Source organism: Diadema setosum, chromosome 5 (genome assembly GCF_964275005.1).
Source record: "Diadema setosum chromosome 5, eeDiaSeto1, whole genome shotgun sequence".
Lineage (NCBI taxonomy): Eukaryota > Metazoa > Echinodermata > Echinoidea > Diadematoida > Diadematidae > Diadema > Diadema setosum.
The window spans coordinates 24,309,884-24,330,639 of NC_092689.1; the positions used below are offsets into that span (position 1 = coordinate 24,309,884).

Sequence of the window (20,756 nt, forward strand, 5' to 3'; positions counted from 1 at the left end):
GCTAAGCCCTGCGAAAGGAAACACGGGATTTTAGCACGAATACGCAGTAGGAGATCAATAAAGACTTGTACGCTTTTGTCGGTGATTTTTAGAAGGCAAATCCAATTTTAAGCTTTGATACAGTCATTTTGCCATTTGAATAAATATGCCGTGTAACCATTTGAGCAAGAAATAAGTCCTGTTTTGATCAAAAGCAAAAATGGAAGAAAAAAAAGAATCTAAACCACTCATACAGCAAATGACTTTCCATTCAACATATATCGTCGATTTGAATATCATCCAACATTTGCCCATTCAAGGAGAAATACCAGGTATACAGACATAATGTGTCCAATATAAGAACCCGATTATTTCAGTGTCGTATGATATCTACCATGGCTCATCTGATCTATTTCAGGAAGTAAGAGATTACATCAACGTGGTCAATGAGTTCTGGGTTGTACAATTATCTAATGAAAAGCAGCTTTAGAATACTTGTTTGAGGAGGATATAGCAGGAAGTGAATCTCGCTCACAGCGCCTACACATGGTAGATTTCAGCTTGAAGGTAGTCATTGGATGTGATTCATTATAAATGTGGGCTATGAAGAGACAGAAGTTTAAACCATACTGACATCGATGACACAATTTCAGTGTGATGCTTCATCTGTGATAAACATAGTGATATAAAATGGTTCATGATATTACGTAGGAAATATGCAATGGCATGACGGCTACATATGACTCTGTGCACCTTGGAAAAATCACGCAAATTATTATTTTTTTAAGATCTTGGTCTAACTTGGAACACACAATAAGAAATGTGTGTTGCCATTTCAGTTACATTTGATTCACTCTGATTTATTTTCATCACAGCGTAACCTACAGCTATAACGTACAAAGCATGCAGATTCAAGACAAGGTAAACACAAACGCAGACAACGCAAAAATTATCATGCAGTAATGTACTGTAAATCATCGCTGTAACAGAGAGCATAATTGCAGTGTAAGAGTTATTAAAGGCAAATGTCATTTCACACGATGTTGTGAATATGGGGAAGAGAGTGAAGTATGTTTCGCTTAATCCTTATTGAATGCAAGGAAATTCATCTTATAAATAAACGAGAAAATATACTAAACAGATGAATATAATGATACAAAATATAATCAGGGTAGCAGTAACGCTAACCCCATCCCTTCACATACTTCCCTCTTCCCCTTTACTACGTGTCTACTCATTCCCTTTCATCCAAACGTTCATCATTCACCATTGAGTCATAACTGTAATGAAGGGAAGTGGGATTTGGGTTTCTTTGTTGTTGTTGTTGTTGTTGTTGTTGTTGTTGTTGTTGTTGTTAGTTATTTATTATTATTTATTATCTAGTTTCAAACAACAAAAATGTTTTATTTCATATGTTTTCATATGCATGTATAGTTAGTACGGAAATCACAAGATGCAATCCTTTTGTAATTTCATCACTACAATACGTTGTACACATATTCTTGTAGTACGATGTACTGATGTACATCCATACTACCTTGATCTTGATGGCTGCCTCTGAGGACATGTGACGTGACACTTGGTCGTCTAAACATAAACAAAACACCCAAGAAGTAATCAAAAAGACGTGAGACAACAGTCGTTTAAGAAATAGAAGAAGAAGAGAGAGAGGAAAGAGTAGAGATAAGTTGTACAGACTATATTTGAGCACACAGCATATTTGTATTTAAGTCTACTGTATGTATAAGGTGTATAGTCAGGCGAAAACGATATATTACGTGTATATGAAATGTATGCCTGTTTTGGATATCACCGTTTGAGTGTATTGTTGTGCATGTGCGTGTGTATGAAAGAAGAGTGTGTTGATGATTTGAACTTTTTTAAGTGACCTGTCATAAAAACCTATTCGCCGTTGTGATCATATAGCATACATTAAATCATACACGCTATGATGAGAAATGTTCTATGCTCTATACCTGTAAAAGTACAACATTGGATTCATTTCCGTTATGACAAATTAGTAACGATGTAGTGCAAGTCACTTCCTCTGAAGGTTTTTTGTTTTTTGTTTGTTTGGTTTTTTTTCTTTTATCTTGGTTCCGTTTTTCCAATGGGGCTACCACCACATTCCCTGTATATTCTGTCAAAGTGTGGTGAGTTAAATGAGTTTTTCTTTTGTGTGTGTGTGATTTCTGTCTCGAATGGGGACGTGTGCAAAACGCATGCAAATTATAGGGCTTGAAACCAGCTATGCACGGTTCGTCCACCCACTTTATCCTTTCTACCATGCTGTTTTGCAGTCTCTTGCAGCCGATATAAGCCTTGCAAACTTGAAACAGGTTCACTACGATTTCGTGTGAGCTGAAAGACAGAGAACCAGAGAAATACGGAGAACTTTCATCATGGCACTTGGACTGTCACTAATGTTGATAGCATGTGCTCTGGCTGTGACAGGGGGTGATACGGTAGACACGCCTGAAGAAGCCATGGTAAGTCAAATTTCCAGCCCTGTGATAATGTTTGTTTTCTGTTTCCAAAATTCCGACATCTGTACGCATTTCTCTTTCATGAAATAATGTATCATAAATCATGCCTTGCCTTGTTACAATATCAGGACTGAAATAACCTTCAATGATTCTCTATTGAGAACTAACGTTATATTTTTCTCTTTATACTGCTTCGAATGTTCATCCAAAGTTCTACATATCATGCAAGGAGTGTGTGACTGCTTGGGGTTTACAACCACTCACATGATGACGAATGACAAACACATTTAAGCGCATCGGATCAGCATTAATTCTGGCTTCACTAAGTATATATTTTTTTCGAAATCATGGTGAATTCTAAGATTATACACAGAATTGCTAAGGATCTTAGCACAAATAAAAATCTGTAATTCGCGTCTCACCTTCTTGTATCTAATATTACACTAAGACAGCGTCTCAGAGAAAGAGTGAATGACCGGACATTGTTAAATGTATAAAGGAAAGTGCCAAAAGTGTTTTTCAATTTACAACTACATGTGATAATTCAATCCACATTGAATCTACTGCATAGGGTTTTATTTATAGGTACAAAACATCGCTTGAATTCTGACTAGAACTTGAATTCATGTTTTTGCAGTTGCTTTTTTGCCATGAAAACATCAAAACATTGAATTAAAAACCTTTCTTCTCCTGTTTACATTACCACACAGGCGTATCTGAATAAGTACCAGTACTTGCAAACTTCTGAAATGAAAGACGGAATGCCCATGACAAACGACATTTATGTGCAAGTCATCAAGTACTTCCAGGAATTCAATAACATGACTGTTACGGGTGAGATTTTACTCAGCAGTTGAAGGATTGTCAGAGACTATTGTCAAGTCTGAAATCCACTTATTTCATTCATTTCATTCACATCTTTCTATATTACGTGATCAGATTTCAGTGTGTTTAAGTGTTTTTATTTCTGTCTAAACTAGTAATTTGGTACATAATAAGCCGCATGGTACTTTTGGCGTTTTGCATTTTGAACTTTATTGTTTCATATTCAATTTTTAAACATTATATGCACAATGTCATCATATTGTTATATTCTGTTTGGTGTTTGCCAACAATTCTAAATAGTGCCGGGAGTCCTGCAAAACTTGAGATATATTACAATTATAGGTATTCACATGGCTCTATCAATAGCTCTTGAAAATTATATTTCTATAAGTGAATACTCTTAGTTATGATACACGTTACATTTTCAGAGTAACAATAATCCCCTGTTCATGTAATCTGTTTTTTTTTAAGTTATTTTTTTTCTTTGAACAGAGATCAAAGACAAGAGCAAATGCAATTCAATAATTCCAACTCATCGCATTTACGTTTAGATGAATCAAGATATCGGAGATAAAAATGATGAATTATTGGAAATTTTGACGACTGGTCGCTGACTAGTTTTGGGGTTTTTTTTTCTTGCAATTTGTGTCGAAATAATGTAGGTGAACTGGATGAAGCGACGTACGCGTTGATGAACATGCCTCGGTGTGGTATGCCGGACATGTCCGAAGACCGGGAGACAGATATGGTTCGGCGCAAGAAACGTTATTCACTGTCGGATCAGCGTTGGCCAAGGAACGAGTTGACTTGGCGTATTAACTCGCGCACGCCTGACCTGAGTGCAGCTGCCGTCGACCAGATCATGGAAAGAGCACTGAAAGTGAGTATCACAGCCCTTTTACCCCGGCCTGAGGCTAAATGGGCTCTCTCTTCTCTTATTTCTCGTACAGTACTTCTTTTACTTGAGAAGGAAATGTAACATTTTCTTATCTGTTTTGTTTTATGTGAACAACTTAATGGGTATATTTTAAAGCTTTCAGTTTACATTTAAGGCTACTGTGAACAACACTTATACGCATGATCAACCAAGACAGAGAATGAGTAATGGAAAACGATCATACGTATCAGCTCGGGAGCGTGACTTTACAGCGACAAATGCATTTTGCAGTGTAACGGTTGATTCAAAGGTAAAGAACTTAATTTCTGTAACTACATTGGTTACAGTGTCTCTTCTTCTGCACGTCATGTACTACCCTTGCTAGTTGCTAGCCTTGATATTTGACTGATTTGTATTTTTATACATTTTTACTTCCTCATCGGATGTAATCATTATGAATTTGTTTTAGACTCTGAATTTGGAAAACCCCCACACTCAGGTTTTGTAATTGAAGTACTATATACAAGGGGCTGGAGTGACTTTTTTTTTTAGATATGGTTCACCCTCTATCGGGCATTCAAGGAAATCATGATAAAATCTGAAATGTGTTGGTAATCCACATTTGAAAAGCAATTATTCTTCTCAGCAGTTCTCTGTATTTTTCATAAAACTTGTTTATTTTGTCACACTGACATATGACCTTTTATAGTTATCTATTCGTGAACTTATCATTTTGATCTTTCTGCCTAAAAAAAAAGAAAGAAAGGAGGAAAGAAAGAAAGAAAAGGGTAACCTGGGACGAAAATGTTTAGGAAAATGTTTTTTTTTTTTTTTCTGGTTACTGATGTTAATGTGGTCCATGTATAATTTCTGTTCTATAGGTCTGGAGCGACGTGTCAGCACTCAGCTTTACAAAAGTGACCAGCGGGGATGCCGATATCATCATCGACTTCGTGCGAGGTAGACATACTAATTTGGACCCCAACGATTTCGACGGACCCGGCAACGTTCTCGCGCATGCCTTCTTTCCCAATAGGTTTAGTAGCCTCGCAGGCGACGCCCACTTCGATGAAGACGAACCGTTCACAGAAAATACAAACCAAGGTTTGTGTGATGCTTCCATGCTTTTCTTTTCAAGAAAGAGAAAAGAACTTGGTCGGTGTGCTTAAAGCTGTTCTTATTGCTGTTTTAGTCTCCCTGGTGCACATCTTCCAATTTGTTGAAATGAGGCGAAAATGTTGTGACATAGAACTTATCGTGACTTCCTAGAATTTATCTACATTGCTTTGTAGCTAACAGAATAAATTGCAGAAAATGGACACAATATGTCATATCAATGGAAAAAAAAATATAAACCCATCGCTGTGTCAATGTTCTACACTGAAACACGAAAATGAAAATATTATGTTTTATGGTTGTCTCATTGTACTGTTATACAACCTTCCGATTTTTTTTTTTTTTTTTTTTTGGCGGTTAATACAGGGAATAAGTACCCATGCATTATGTTTTACACTCATCTGACATTGCATGCACATTGCTGGTGATGGTGAGTATGTTCTAATAATATGAGAAGCTTTTGAACTGTTCACCTATCAATAATTTAGTGAAATGAATTTTTAATATCTATATCAATGTATTCAGTTATGATGAATCTGAGTTAATATAATATATATTCCCTCATCCCCTTTTGCTCAGGAATCAACCTGTTCCAGGTAGCCGCTCATGAGTTTGGACACAGTCTAGGCCTCGGTCATTCTCAGATCCAGGCGGCCCTGATGGCGCCTTACTACCGAGGTTACGTTCCAAACTTCGAACTCCACGAGGACGACATAGCCGGGATACAGGCTCATTATGGTGAGTATAGTCTTCACATCTCCCTCCATCAACGGAGGATATTATCATAGCGATGCTCTTAAAATGAAATTAAGCACGCCATTTTACATCTTTAGTCGGTAATATAGATTTTCCTTCAGGTCACAGGTCTCAGTATAGCAAAATATTTAAAAAGATTTCTCTCACATTGATATTAAACAGTCACATTTACACAATATGCTACGTTTATGGGACCCCTCCCCCCCCCCGAAAAAAGAAAAAAAAAGGCTGAAGTGAAGTTTTCTGAACATAAAATCACCCCATGTTTCTATACATCAAGTATTTCAAAATGATGTAAATTCAAAATGCCAGAAGAAAAAGGCTGATATATCGTTAAAGTTAATGAATGTCTCACATAAAATTCATCTCGTGGAAGAAAACAAATTAGCACTTAGTTATTGTGTAAATCATTTTCGCTGCAGGTTTGTGAGCGAATCGTTCCCTTTGGATCTTGAAAAAGAGTGGACAACATGACAATTCGATATCAGTGTGCACGTCTTACGCTCTCAAGTAATAGGCCTATTTGTCTAGTAAAAGCATAATTACTCACTCTTTGCTCTCGACACTTTTCCGTGCTAACTACGGTTATTGACAGGTCCTAATGTCGGCGTGCCGGAAGAGATGGGCACTCCATTGACCCCAGTGGAAAACTGCATGGGAGATGTGTCCTTTGTCACACGGACACAAGATGGCAGCGTATACATCGGAGTAGGTGAGTATGAAGAACTAATCTCTTTAACTTTTCTTAACGTAATGATATGCCCCTGAATCAAAACTCGATATCTTTTCTCTAGACTACTGCAAGGAAAAATATAAATTTTGATATTCACTCATAATTATCAATCTTTATTGATCATAAATCAGATATTGAAAAACCAACATTTTCTCTTTACCAGGTACACAAGTGTTCAGAAGAGTTAACGGCCAACTTGTCGCGGGATACCCCAAGCCAATCAGTGAGGAGTTTCCCGGTCTCCCCAATGAGCTGGATGCCGCTTTCTTCTATGAGCCATGGGGAAGGACATATGTATTCAGGGTAAGTCTGCACCACTGAGTCTACAAATAAGCAAACAGCTTGTATCATCAAACAGGTACGAAAACAGCTTTACTATTTTACACTGTAAGAGATCAATCTTTGCTTTAGACTTAACGTCTGACCTGGGTAGTTGTCTTGTGAAGTTCGCCGAGGACGGAAATACAGTAAGTAGAATTATGTTAAGCATAATCGAAGCATGAACAAAAATGAGGAATATACGCACCATTACTGAGATATATTAGCGGTTGTGATTCTTGATGTAGTACGCCAAGATTGTGCGCACTGAAACAATTTGTGGAACAATGTCGAAATATTAATTTGGAGCTATAACAAAAAAAAAAAAAAATATATATATATATATATATATATATATATATATATATATATATATATATTCCGAGCTGTTATCTACTTGATCCCTGCCATTCTATCGCGCATCTAATTCACCAGGGTGCTCAGTACTGGCGTCTGACCAACCGGAACATCGACCGCGGATTTCCACGCAGTATTGCTGACTTTCGTGGTCTTCCATCTGATCTGTCTTCAGCATTCGTTTGGAGTGGAAATGGCCGAATCTACTTGACAAAAGGTGAGGATAAAGGAGATTTCATGTCTTTTTTATTTGTCCAAATTATGTATAAAAACACGGCATGGAAATTGATAATAATTGATTATAGAATAAACCGTCTACAGTTATGGTTTATTGAGAAAAATAGTGATAACTCCTTATATTTGATGTTTTATTGCGAATCTTACGTATGGAAGGATGTTTTGTGAGACAACAACTGACCTACACATATGCATCAATGTGATAACTCGAACATTTTAAACACTGCCCCCAATGGTTAACAACACTACAACTACTGCTAGCTGCACCAACAAAATCCTACCACAATTCCCAATGTATTTCAAGCGAATACATAAGCTGACTCTTGGACGCAACACCGTGACCGAGTCTTAACTACTATATTACAAGCAGTGAACAATAGAGTGATAGTAGCCGCACCAGTAGGAAAACAATTAAGAAATGGGAAAATACGAGTATTCGGCAATGTTTTCTCGCTGGTGGTGATATCGCCGTCGTCAGTACGGTAAAGTAAGCTGACAGGGGATAGAAATGAAGACAACATAATACTTATTCTCTGCCTTAGTGACTTCTGCTAACGCGAACATGACAGGCTATCACAGGGTTAGGTACATAATGTGTAATCACAAAATTTTCTGTTGGGCCTACGGTAGACAGCTCGAGAATCACTGTTGTCTCATAAGCTTCGCCTTGCGTTTTTACAACATTGCTCGTTTTTGTCCCTCCCAAACACCGTCAGCGATTAGAGGGCGCACATCACTACATGCCCAATTATTCTGTTCCTCCAATCTATGTACAGCTAAGTATAAGTGGTAAACTCAGTTTGGAATTATAATTTCCACGTCTCCCGACAGGAAACCAGTACTACCGCCTCTCGACATCTCTACGTACAGTGGACCGGGGCTACCCTCGCTCACTAGCTGTCTGGAGAGGGCTTCCTTCTACGGTAGACGCAGCATTCCAAGACAGTAATAGGTTTACATACTTCTTTTCGGGTTTAAACTATTACCGATTCAACGATATCACCTTTCAAGTCGACAGCGGCTACCCACAGAGTACAGCCGTCATGTTTTTGCAGTGTGACCCGGCAGAACTTGAACTTGAATCATCGACTCCTACGTCAGACGCATCACTGACGATACCCTCACTGCTCACTCTTGTGCTTTCCGCTTTTTGGGGTTTTGTCTACAGCCATTAATCAATTTGGATTCACTCTTCGGCAACCTCACAAGGTTTCTAGGAATTAACGTGTACCCTGATGACACATACCATGTACTGAAGACCTCTTAAAATGAAAACAAGATCTTTTATATGCAATGAATGTCATTACAAATTATTTTGTAGCTGTACAATTTAATATCTGTAGAAGGATTAACAATGGTCTCACATGACCGTGTCTGCGCATAACCACTGTATATTCTTACATTCGATTTGCTCGGGCATATTCAAACGATTAGAGTGATGCAAAGTCGATATGAATGTTTATTTCACAGTGTACACTAGCATTAATTCAGGTATCAGTCTTTAGATTCATTGTCTTACTGACACGTTCTGTTATACTTTTATATTACATCTTCCATTATAGACTGGGGTTTGATATCTATCTATAAGTTCCCATACATAGGGCCTAATTCGTTTCAACCTTCACGACCTTGCACTCAATCTGCGGTATCGAAGCCATCGGACATAATTTTCATACAGTCATAGTATTAGCATCCTCAAACACGACAAACAAGAATCATATTGGATCAACAAGCTCCAATCTCGTCCCCAAAACATTCATGTTGAAGAATAACTTGGAACAACCCAATTCCCTCCACCCCCACATATACACACGCCCGCTTTCTACCCACAAGACACCCAGCACACAACTCAACACTGTATAGTCTGTGTCATATGAATAACTGTTATCATATATTTTGGATCAAGAAGTTATCCTCTAGTATTGGTTGAAAGAGCTTCACCATATTAAAGGTATTTTCAGCTATGTCAGAATGTTGGCATGCTTATTGACACACCATGGTGTACTACTAAGTATTTGCAAAAGGATGTCGTCACGGAATTGTGACATCATAGAGCAATTCTGACGTCGCGAGCCATTTCTTTCCGTCAGTCTGTGAAATTCTACAATTTCTCACAAACAATAATTATTGTAACTTCACAAAGCAATCCTGACATCATGCGTTATTTGCTTCATACAGTCAGTGTAGGATCCCTCCACAATATCGCATCCACCACACGACTTTTCGCGTCGCATCTTCATTTTCTTTGGTTTAAATCTCTGATCCAAAATATAAAACAAATTATACTCTGCCTAATTTAAAGTTTCTGGTTAAAACCACAAGTCTCGTTGACTAAAAAAAAAAAAAAGTCCCTCGGATAGGACATAAAATGGAGGTCCCGTGTATGAGAGAGTCACAGCTCATGCACGTAAAAGATCCCGCTTCATTCATTCATCGCAAAGAGCAGGGTGTCTAACCCGGTGAAGTGGTCCCACCCCACATCCAACTGGACCCCATGGAAGACCAGCTTATTGTAGCTGAATATGGGCTATCCAGCCATCTTCACAGATGGAAAATGAACAACAACAACAACAACAACAACCATTCACTTCTTGGCTGCGCCCATCGGTGAAAAGTAGGGGTTGGAGGCACCTCTGTCAAAGCAAAGCATATTTGTATACTATTCTAGTGTTTATAAAAGTGTGGATTGTAATTGCTTTATTATAATAAATTAATTTAATGTTTCTATCAAATTTCCGTCTCATCCGCTTGTGTTGTATGCATGAAATATAATTATGTATGTATGAAGGTATTTTGGCATGTATCCCATGAATGTATACCGTTATACACTTATCGTATATCATCACTGATGACAATTATCATTGTCTATAGCATAATTATTTACTCTGCATCTTCATAAATACTGATGAAAACCTGATACTAAAGTTAAATGAAAAGAACGAAGAAAGAATATATATATATATATATATATATATATATATATATATATATATATATATATATATGTGTGTGTGTGTGTGTGTGTGTGTGTGTGTGTGTGTGTGTGTGTGTGTGTGTGTGTGTGTGTGTGTGTGTGTGACGGAAGGAAAACTTGCAGTATAGACGTTGCAGTGATGTTCAGCCTTGCCTCTTGCCTTTATTCCCCGAGCTTTCGGCTGTTTCACCAGCCTTTTTGAAGGGCTTGATGAGACATAACATAAAAGCAAAATAGCAACCAATTTGCATGCATTTGAACAGAAATAGAAATAGTAATAACAAGAAGCCAATCAAACGGAATGTAGGCAGTTACACCAATTTGCATACATTTCAACAGAATAGGGCAAACAACAAAACAAAAACAAGGCAAGAGAAAATCGAACAAACATGGGCAGCAATTATTACATTTGCTCCAATGGAAAGGCAGTATTATCACATACACTTGCAGTGAATGAATAAAGTTGTAGTAGTATTTTAATATAGGTAATGCCAACGGTAATGCATAAACCAACATAGATCAAGGCAAATTAGTTACCTTTTAAGGCGTGGGGATTTGCTTGTGAGTGGTGTGGTGTCAGGAGGATGAGTGTGAGGGGTTCGTACATGTAATGCGGGGGTAGTGAAGTGTGAGGGGTGATGTGGCTTGGGGGTATTTGGGGGTGTTGTGGTTGATAATCTCAGAACGTGTGTTGTTCAGGTGGGCGTACAGGGACGTTTGAGTTTTACCGATATAGGTGCACTTTATTCACTATAAAGACCTTGTACCTATACCACGTACGAGGCCAAGCCCGCTTCACATTATATATATTGTAACAAAATGATATTTATTTTGTGTAGTGTGTAGTGCATTTCCTTTGGAATTTGAGCGAAATTATTGTTAGAGCGAAATTTGTCCATACATTTTCAGTAACACAATGTAGTCGTGGTTACTTTGTGCTGATTTATACATGTAACAAGCTATGCATTCTAAAAGAGTGTTTGAATTGTTCCTTTAAGTCAGTCTTTTGTATTGATGATTATTTGTCAATTAGTGGTTTTTTGTGGAGATTCAGATAGTGATAAAAAGTATGGATGATAAGTGCAGCGATAATTCCTACAGTTAGTTCAAAGTTGTGTTACAGAGCTTTGACACACACATTTAGCATTGTGTGTGTATACGTGTGTATACAGCTTGGCCATATGACACATTTTAGACAATTAACGTCGATTAATTAGTAAACATGATCAGTTATGGGACTGAATATGGTGTTGATGTTTGATTAAAATGATTTCAATCAAACTGTGAAGAGTTTAAAGGGATAGCTTAACTCTGTGTAAAATAAAAGTAAGAATAAAGGAAATTTTAGGAGAAATTAATAACCATGCCTATAATAATTCAGCACAGGTACTATTAGCTACCTCAACTATTCGTTTCGGAAGCGATGAAATGGTATTACAATTGCACGCTACTCTGCTCATATTTTCAGTGCTCGGCAATGAAGCTGAGAGGCTGATCCTCGAGGTAGCACTGTCTTTCTGTCTTGTGCTCGGTACGAGTTGTGAACATGAGTATGTACACACTATACCAGTAAATAAAGAAGTTGGTGTTCCGGTACATCGCCTCTGACATTGTGATGCATTCGTGTTCAGTATAACATAAGTACTGGTTGGAATGAACGCTGGTGAGACTAGGATGGCATCCGGTGGTTTTGCAGCAGATGACAACTCATCCAGCAGCCTTTGCGAGCATTCTCGAGCGGGCTTTGCTGCACCGTGGGATAACTGAGTATCCAGAACAGACGTCGGAGAACGAAGTTCAGTACTTTGGAAGAAACAAGTACGTCCGACGTACTTCCAGAGCTGACGTCGGAGAACGAAGTACAGTACTTTGGAAATGAGAAGTACAGTACTTTGGAAATGAAAAGTACAAACGACGTACTTCCAGGGCGAACGTCGGAGGACGACGTACTCTAGAAACGACGTCGGAAGTGAGAGAGAAAATTCACTTGTCAGTGTGTTGGGTGAATTAGATATGAGAGTGAGAATGTGCCGTTGAATCAGATGGTGTGAAGTGCAAGGTGTAGACTGGTGACGTACAAGTGGTAGGAAACTTAAGGTTTTATCCTCTTCATAGAGTGATCGTATATTTCGATCAAACGGACGGTCGGCTCGGTCTGCATAAGTGCCAAGGCCCCGTTGTTCGCTACAATATATATACATGTACATATCATATATATATATATAGTGCGAAAAGAAGTGCGAGAAGAGAAGCTACACTGGTGCTGTAAATGGTCGAGACCCCTTCTCGCACTCTCTCTCTCTCTCTCTCTCTCTCTCTCTATATATATATATATATATATATATATATATATATATATATATATATATATAAATATATAAAGCAGAGCCTAATATGCTCTGCTTTACAGCATTGAGCACTTTTCAATCCTCAACAAACTACATATTCCCGACGGATACATACCAAACGGATATATATGTGTGTGTATATATATGTATATATATATATATATATATATATATATATATATATATATATATATGTATATATATATATATATATATATATATATATATGAGATTAAAACCTAAAATGGCACTGATTAACTATTTTCCTGATTGACTATCAGGAAAAGTCTGATTGACTACGGGAAAGACCGTTGACTATCAGGAAAGTCTGATACAGTATATTCCATCACGGACAAGGCATAACTACTGGCTGGGATGTCTCTATGGGGGCCGGGGGTGTGAGTTTGCGTCAGTGAAAGACAAGATGAGGTGGGTCTCTGAACCGTTTATCTTCGTGATAGTAAATCGGAGCATGACGTTGGCAATGTAAGTCCATTGAAAAGCTATCAGGGATTCATGTTTGTCATGTTTTTTAAACTGATTTCATCCTTTCATCTTTGGCTCTTCGTGGAGGGAACCAGTCCATGGATGCGTCGTTGCTACGCCAAACGCGCACATACAAACTGCGCGGTTACCATGCACTGTGGCAACAACTACCACCAGTTTAGACGCATTCCATCACAAGCAGGTTATTTTTGAAATCCGTCCGACCAGGAGCAGACGTATACCCTTGTGTGTATGTTCTGCTTCAGAAACGGATTTTAATCTAACATCACATCGCATCCTGGTCGCTGATGAAGAATGCGATGACTAACCTGTTTGGTGTCTTGTTTCAAAAACATGCGCTTTCCTCGCCAGGATAAAGCGTTTTAATGCCATTTTAGGTTTTAATCTCATACATACATATAGGGGCAGCAAGGGGCTTAAAGACAAAAACATAATAAAACAATGCAGGCCTAGGTGACAACAGAACTACATCGAGGAAGTAGCTGTGTTGCAAAAGCTTTGTATATACATGAAACATTTAATCCTAAAATGGGTTCACTCCATTTTTGTTAATTTGAGGTAAAATAATTTACAATTAAAGCTGCTCAAAACAAAACAAATATTAGGAAACACTTAAAGAATAAGCATTCTTATTAAACAAGCAAGGTAAATCATTGGGAATTGTTTATCTTGCTCTATCTGATAATGGACTTACTTTAGTATTATTTTTTTTAATGGCGCTTAACCCATTTTGGGACCAAACTCTTCACAATCACCATGTTCATAAGCCAAATTGACGCCTTCTATAGAGCATATCACTGGCATTGCTTCTCTATGTGCTTTAAGGAGAAAATGGAATAGAAAGATGCTATCAAGTGCACACATAACTAAGTGAAAATGATCTTTTGAATGAATATGCAGGGCGGTTTGATACTTGCGTGTTACGGATGATTCACTCAAATAAGATGCGATAGTAAGCAAATAATAATCGACTGCGAGGGCGATGGTACAATCTTACATCACCGAGGCCATGTTAGATTGTATCCTTTGCCCGAGAAATAGGAGATGATCATTTGTTTTATATCCCACATCGATTGACCAACTTGAGATTTGACAACCATGTATTCCATCAATTATGCAGATTTTTATTTTACAATCGTGCTGAATATTGAAACACAGGAAGTACAACCGCGGTCCGCAGCAGTCGAATGAACGAGACTATTAATCGTTAGATCTAAGACGATAACAAGCGATATTGATGTATCGATAAATGTGCGATGTACATGTGATGTAATTGCGGGGGGGGGGGGGTGCAACTAGAACTTGCTAGCTACCCGCGTGGCCGATATATTCGAGCGATATCTTTGTCAATTACAATCGCTTGTGTGGTAAAAAGTATATCACATAATAATCTGTGATAGTATCACGGCATGGATGTTGGCAGAAAACCATCTCTCGGTCACTAATTCCAAATTCAAGTAATCCCATTGATTGGTCAAACATACTTAAGTGTATATCCCATAGTGAAGGGACGGTGTGAGCAAAAGATCGCTCTCAATCAAACTTGATCTGATGGGTTTTTTATCCTCTTTATGCAATGCTGGCAGTATGGATATCGCAGAGATACTGACAGTCATTGAAGAACAATTATAGCAATTAAGATTATGATTTATATGATTTATGTGTGAAATTTTCAAAGCACCCCTTTTCTTTAGACTCGGATATTGAATTTACAAATAACCTGATCAGTAACTGAGAAAATCACGCAAACATTCAACAAATTTACAGTTGTTTTCTTTTTCTTTTTCGCTATAATGTTCACAGTACATTAGTACACAGCGCAGACGCACACGCGGAACAGATGCGCAAACAATATGTCGAGGAATATCTAATATTAAGAATAGGTCACGTAATGCGTATCCGGGCAATTACCCCCGAGGGCAATTCCCCCCCCCCCCCCCCCCCCGGCTAAATACTGGTTAGTGGTAAGGTTAGAGTTAAGATTAGGGTTAGGGTTGGGTTTAGTGTTAGGAGTTTGGGTTATGGTTAGGATTAGTTTCAGGATTAGGATTAGGATTAGGGACAGGGGAAGGGTCCGGAGTAATTGCCCAGGGGGTAATTGCCCTAGACCCCACGTAATGAATATTGGTCATCCATGTTCATAACACTCAAACAACTGCTTGGCATTAGGCTGCCCCTAACGGAAGGATTTTTTTTTTTTTTGCTTCTTATTGATAGCGATTGACGTAAGAAGAGAATTTTACGTTTTCAGTGGCATTTTCACCTTTAATCATCTTGTCACATCGACACAGAAACAAAGTTCGTTTGATAAGACCCACAAAATGTGACAAAATTGTGTTCCTGTTCACAGGAAGAGAAAATAGTAATACAAATTAGGTCATACAAAAAGTACACTGAAATATTACATCTTATTTTTATGAGCATGTGCATTTTTGGGTCATTTTTTGTGTCATGTCCTTCTTCCTGTATGTTGATGCATTGGTTCTTTTGTCACCATATTTTCCTGGTGTACACGGCTCAATGAATATTGACTATGCCGCAATATTAACATCATATTTTAAATTCGTATTTCTTTTATGTCATTATAAGTACTGCTTTATCATATGTGCTAAAAACCCTTTTGCTTAATATAGATAATTTTTGGATAATGTTACTTGCATATTGTTTACCGAGTGATCCACGTCTACAAGCTATTTTTGGTAGTGGATCAGACTTTTGCTTTGCTTTGTTTAATGTACATGTACTTCTACACGTCATTCTTGCAAAGTTTGCATTATTTGTCTTAAACTATACATTCATATTTTCACTATTACATGCATTTTATACACTATCTTTATAACTCGTACTTCTTTGCTTTTTACTTGAATATTCTACATTGCCTCTTGTTCGATGGAAATAAAGTCATTGAATTGAAAGTAGAATCGGTTAATGAAAATAGTGGACATCGAAGTTTTTCGAGTGTCCCTTGACACCCATTGTGAGCAGGAAGACGAACCAGCCATCCATCACCCCTACACACACGCGCGCGCGCGCACACACACACACACACACACGCACACACACACATACACACACACACACAACAACAACAACAACAACAACAAATATTCCACGTCTCAAGTATATACACAATACGGTAACACAGATAAAACTACAATATTCAACTACAATTCCGTAAGAAATAGGCAGTGACAGCATGGTTATCAAAAATATCACTTGATAACAGGCCAAGATTGGTTCGTATTCTGGGATAAGACATCGCAAGAATAAAGTGCATCATAAATTTAAGCAAGGAATAGGTAAAATGCAACGATGAAAGTCTTCGATCCCTGGCTGCCTAGACGGCTCGGAACAGATAACCTTGTAGCCGTATTGAAAGTAACCGCTCACTTACTATAAACGAGAAAGAAAAATGAGAGAAAAGGGGAAAAAAGAGTCAGAATCAAAGGAAACAGAAAATTAAGATATAAACCATTCAGAATAAACGACACCACTTCCCTGTACTTGCCTCACTATTGATCTAAATTGCTATCTTTCTTTTGTTGATGTTTTTGTTTTTGGAGCTGAAGTTTGTCTCCAAATGAAGAGTACCATCAGAAGGCGTGGAAGGCGATAATTTTTTTTCTCGTGAATAAAATGCTTAGAATGCACGACATTGTGGTCATTGCATGCACTTCCTGATGATATCCTCGAGTGTGGCTCGAGTTGTTAGCTCATTACGTTATCGATAATCAGCACCATACTATGCACTAAACAAATTTGCTAATTTGCCATTTGATGATGATAGAGTGACCGTGCATGTGAACGTGGCTAATATTAATTCTGATTTTTATTTCGGCTATTTTTTGTGGGGGTCGTTTTCGTTGTTGTTGATGCCAGCATGGCAGGAGAGAATTTATTTAAGGCGGGGGCGGAGCATAGTTGGTGCAGATAAAATTAGATATGACAAAGTCAAAAATTCGTGGAACATTATAGCAAACGGTTTTTTTTTCTCCAGATTTTTCTTATATTCATAATTTCATCAGAGAAACTTAACATGAACTTTGATGTCAGGGGGCCTTTTTTATGCTATTCGACAATGTCATTAAATTATCTATTCGTGTGCGGTAATCCGGGCTTTTCATCGCCAGTGTAATTATGTGAATAGATCTAGTGCCAAATATGTAAATAATGTTATATTATACATGCAGTCTATGCAATATTTTTGTCAGTCTACAGGGTGGTATTTTCTTCACTGTATTCTCATTGTTTACGCGATGATGCAAACCAAAGATGTTTCAGCTCGTCTAGAACCTCTTTGGTAATGCAAACATACACCTTGACTGACCGAGAGTAAGGAGGGAAGAGAGGACTGTTAAGAAGAAGAAAAACAGAAGAGTGACTGAATGCTTTGTGAGATAAATCATAGAGTAATCTACAGACGGGTACAGTGGCTGTGATTTGGAAATACAGGGCGAATTAATAAGTTTTTATTTTGTTCCTTATTTTCTCCATGCACATTCCCTCTTTATGATAATAGGGATTACAATACGTCTTTCATTCAGACATGCTTGGATTATTGTATGTATGCCTGTATTAGATGTAGTGAAAAGAAAACCACTGAATTGGGTCGAAAATGATGTAAATGGGACAGATTAGTTGGTGGAATGTAGTGGTATCATTAGTGAGGAATTTTGTGATCAATTTAGCTGAAAATCATTAGGTATTATTGCTACTTAACCTATTTTCTGGTGTGTAATGATCTGAATAAATCATAAACCACGTCATGTGTATCAATAAATTGTAGATTGCTTTGGTTTAATGTATTACAAAGAGACGAACTGAATCATTGGAAAAGGCGTTACCATGAGAGTTCTTTGCACTGAGTGTTATACCCACGTCACACCTAAGCAAAGCACACAAATTTGAGATGATTTCACGCGAATACAACATAACATAATTGACACGTCGCATGAAAGCATGTCTTCGCTCCAAGAGGCTATCATCAAATTCCCATGAAGTCGTACCTGATAACACTGTGTGTATATATATAGTTACCCTATGTGTGTGTGTCCATATCACGTGAGAGGTAAAATCTTGCTTTGTATAGTTGCACTACTTCATCTAACTTTTCCAGGCTCACTTCGACTATTTAGAATGGAAGTTTGGTTGCTTTTGCCCCTTCTTGTGTCTGGCACACTGAATTGTCTTGCAGCAGAAGTCGAGAACCCCGCTCAAGCAATGGTAAGATGCTGCTTTTATTTCAGTCACATCCTCGAATAAATCCAATTTTATTATCAAGATATCCAAGAGATGCATTTCTCGGCAATAATTGATGGAGGCACGGCGTTAAACACTGTAAAATGCTCCCTTTTTTTTGTCTGCGTTTTCTTAAGAAAACAATATCGGTGCATTCTAGAAAAATGATTAAAATTTGAATGTCATCAACAGAACTGAAATCCTTGGAACTAACATGCTGCAAATTCTACTAACTTGGTGGGATTCTTGTGTGTAAGTTAAAAAACAACAACGTAGGTTTTGCGATCTCTTTATCATAATAGCACCTTACCTTTGTGATTTTATGTCATTTTGAAATACGACCTGTACATTTTATTATCAAACCTGTGTCAAATTTTGAAAGGAATGATATTAACAGAGGAAACAAACAAATTCAGAACTTGTATGTGATAAGAAACCTCATATCTTAAGAAGACTGTCATCGATTTGATACCAAGTGTTTACTACCAAAACAGGACTCGATGATATGCATGTACCCCTTAGTAAAAATATAACTAATGTATGTTCAGTGCTTTACAATCTGTTAACTTAATTACGATTCAATGGAATATGATATGTATGATACATGAACCTCCTTTTAAAGTGGCATTAACTTTCGACGATGATTTTCTGGAAGGAAAAGAAAAGGCAAAGAAACACAACATTGGAATACCTCGAAATTTGTCACGAAGAAAAAAAAAAACTAGATAGGCCTATCATACTCAAGAAAATAAGAGGACTGGAAAAGATATGATCAAGTCAAATCATTCGCGATGATTTCAACGAAGCAATGAAAACAAACAAAAATATATGATCTTTCGTTATCTATACGTCACCATGTTGAAGGTCGGAAAAGATATAAGTGTACTGGTTTATCTGAATGAGTAGACTATGGATGTGAATTCCAGATGGTTTTATTTTGAGATACAGAATATGTTTATTAATTATTGTATCACCACGGTCATGTATTATTTTTACATCTTCTTCTATTGTGATTGCAATATTTGTTTTGCATTGTCCTAATGTTATTGTGTTTTCTAGTCTTTGTTAATGAATATCATCTTAGAAAAGCTTAGAAACACCAGTATAAAGCGCCATATATATGCAATCATTATCATTACCATTTTTACATAGATAGAATTATTACAGAATCATCACCCGCTCGGTCCACTTCCATAGACTTTGTACACAGTGAAGAGGCACACGTTGAACAAGAATTTAAAGACATACATAGCCATGACATAGCCATTCAAAATTTCCTTGACAATTTTTTTCTCAGCGTTTTTGAATTTCAAATTCCAAAATATAAAAATATCTCAGTTGAAGTGTGTAAACGAAACCATCGCAGGGGAGGTACTACGTTTTCCAAAGTGAGGGGCAGATTTTATGGGAACAGACTGAGACGTTGATTTGTTTTCAGGATGGAGGGAAGCATTTTGCTGCCACTTGTCTGCCAAGCTCGGCTGACAAGCAAAAAAAAAAGTCTTTACAAGTCTTTACCAACATACTAGTAGACTCGGACCCTATGTTCCTTCAAAAAAAAAAAAAGTGGGTTGGATGAGGGTGGCAAAAAGTCAGACTCTATAATCTTCAGCAAAAAACCTTGCATTGAATTTGAATTCTAAAGATGTACAAGGTCTCCCTTAAGTGGGAGAGGAAATAAGGAACCACCCACACTCTTCTCCCACTTGACCTAACCCTCCCTAGACTGAATTATACATTTTGGAGATTGATATTTTTCCAAATATTTTGAAAAAGTGCACCAAATCGTTAAATTTTCATTCTAAATGTGCTAAAGCTCCCTCGTGCTGGAGGAGGTGTATAGGGCCTATCCCTCCCATACCTGTCCTCCGCTCGCTCCACCTCCGTATGAATTTGTACACAGTGATGACGAAGCACGCTGAAAAGCAAGTTACAGATAACACTACGTAGCCATTCAAGATTAAAACAATATATTTCTTGTAAGGTTTTTGATATACAATCTCCG

General features: G+C 37.6%; 1 protein-coding gene across 1 annotated transcript; it reads left to right on the forward strand.

Annotated features, from left to right (window-relative positions):
* Positions 1-2,381: 2,381 nt before the first annotated feature.
* LOC140228794 (interstitial collagenase-like) lies at positions 2,382-8,859 on the forward strand. Its single transcript, XM_072309068.1, has 9 exons — positions 2,382-2,468; positions 3,176-3,299; positions 3,953-4,170; positions 5,049-5,271; positions 5,863-6,021; positions 6,635-6,751; positions 6,936-7,075; positions 7,526-7,664; positions 8,516-8,859. Exons 1-9 carry the CDS (start codon positions 2,382-2,384, stop codon positions 8,857-8,859), a joined length of 1,551 nt encoding a protein of 516 aa, XP_072165169.1.
* The last annotated feature ends 11,897 nt before the right edge of the window (positions 8,860-20,756 follow it).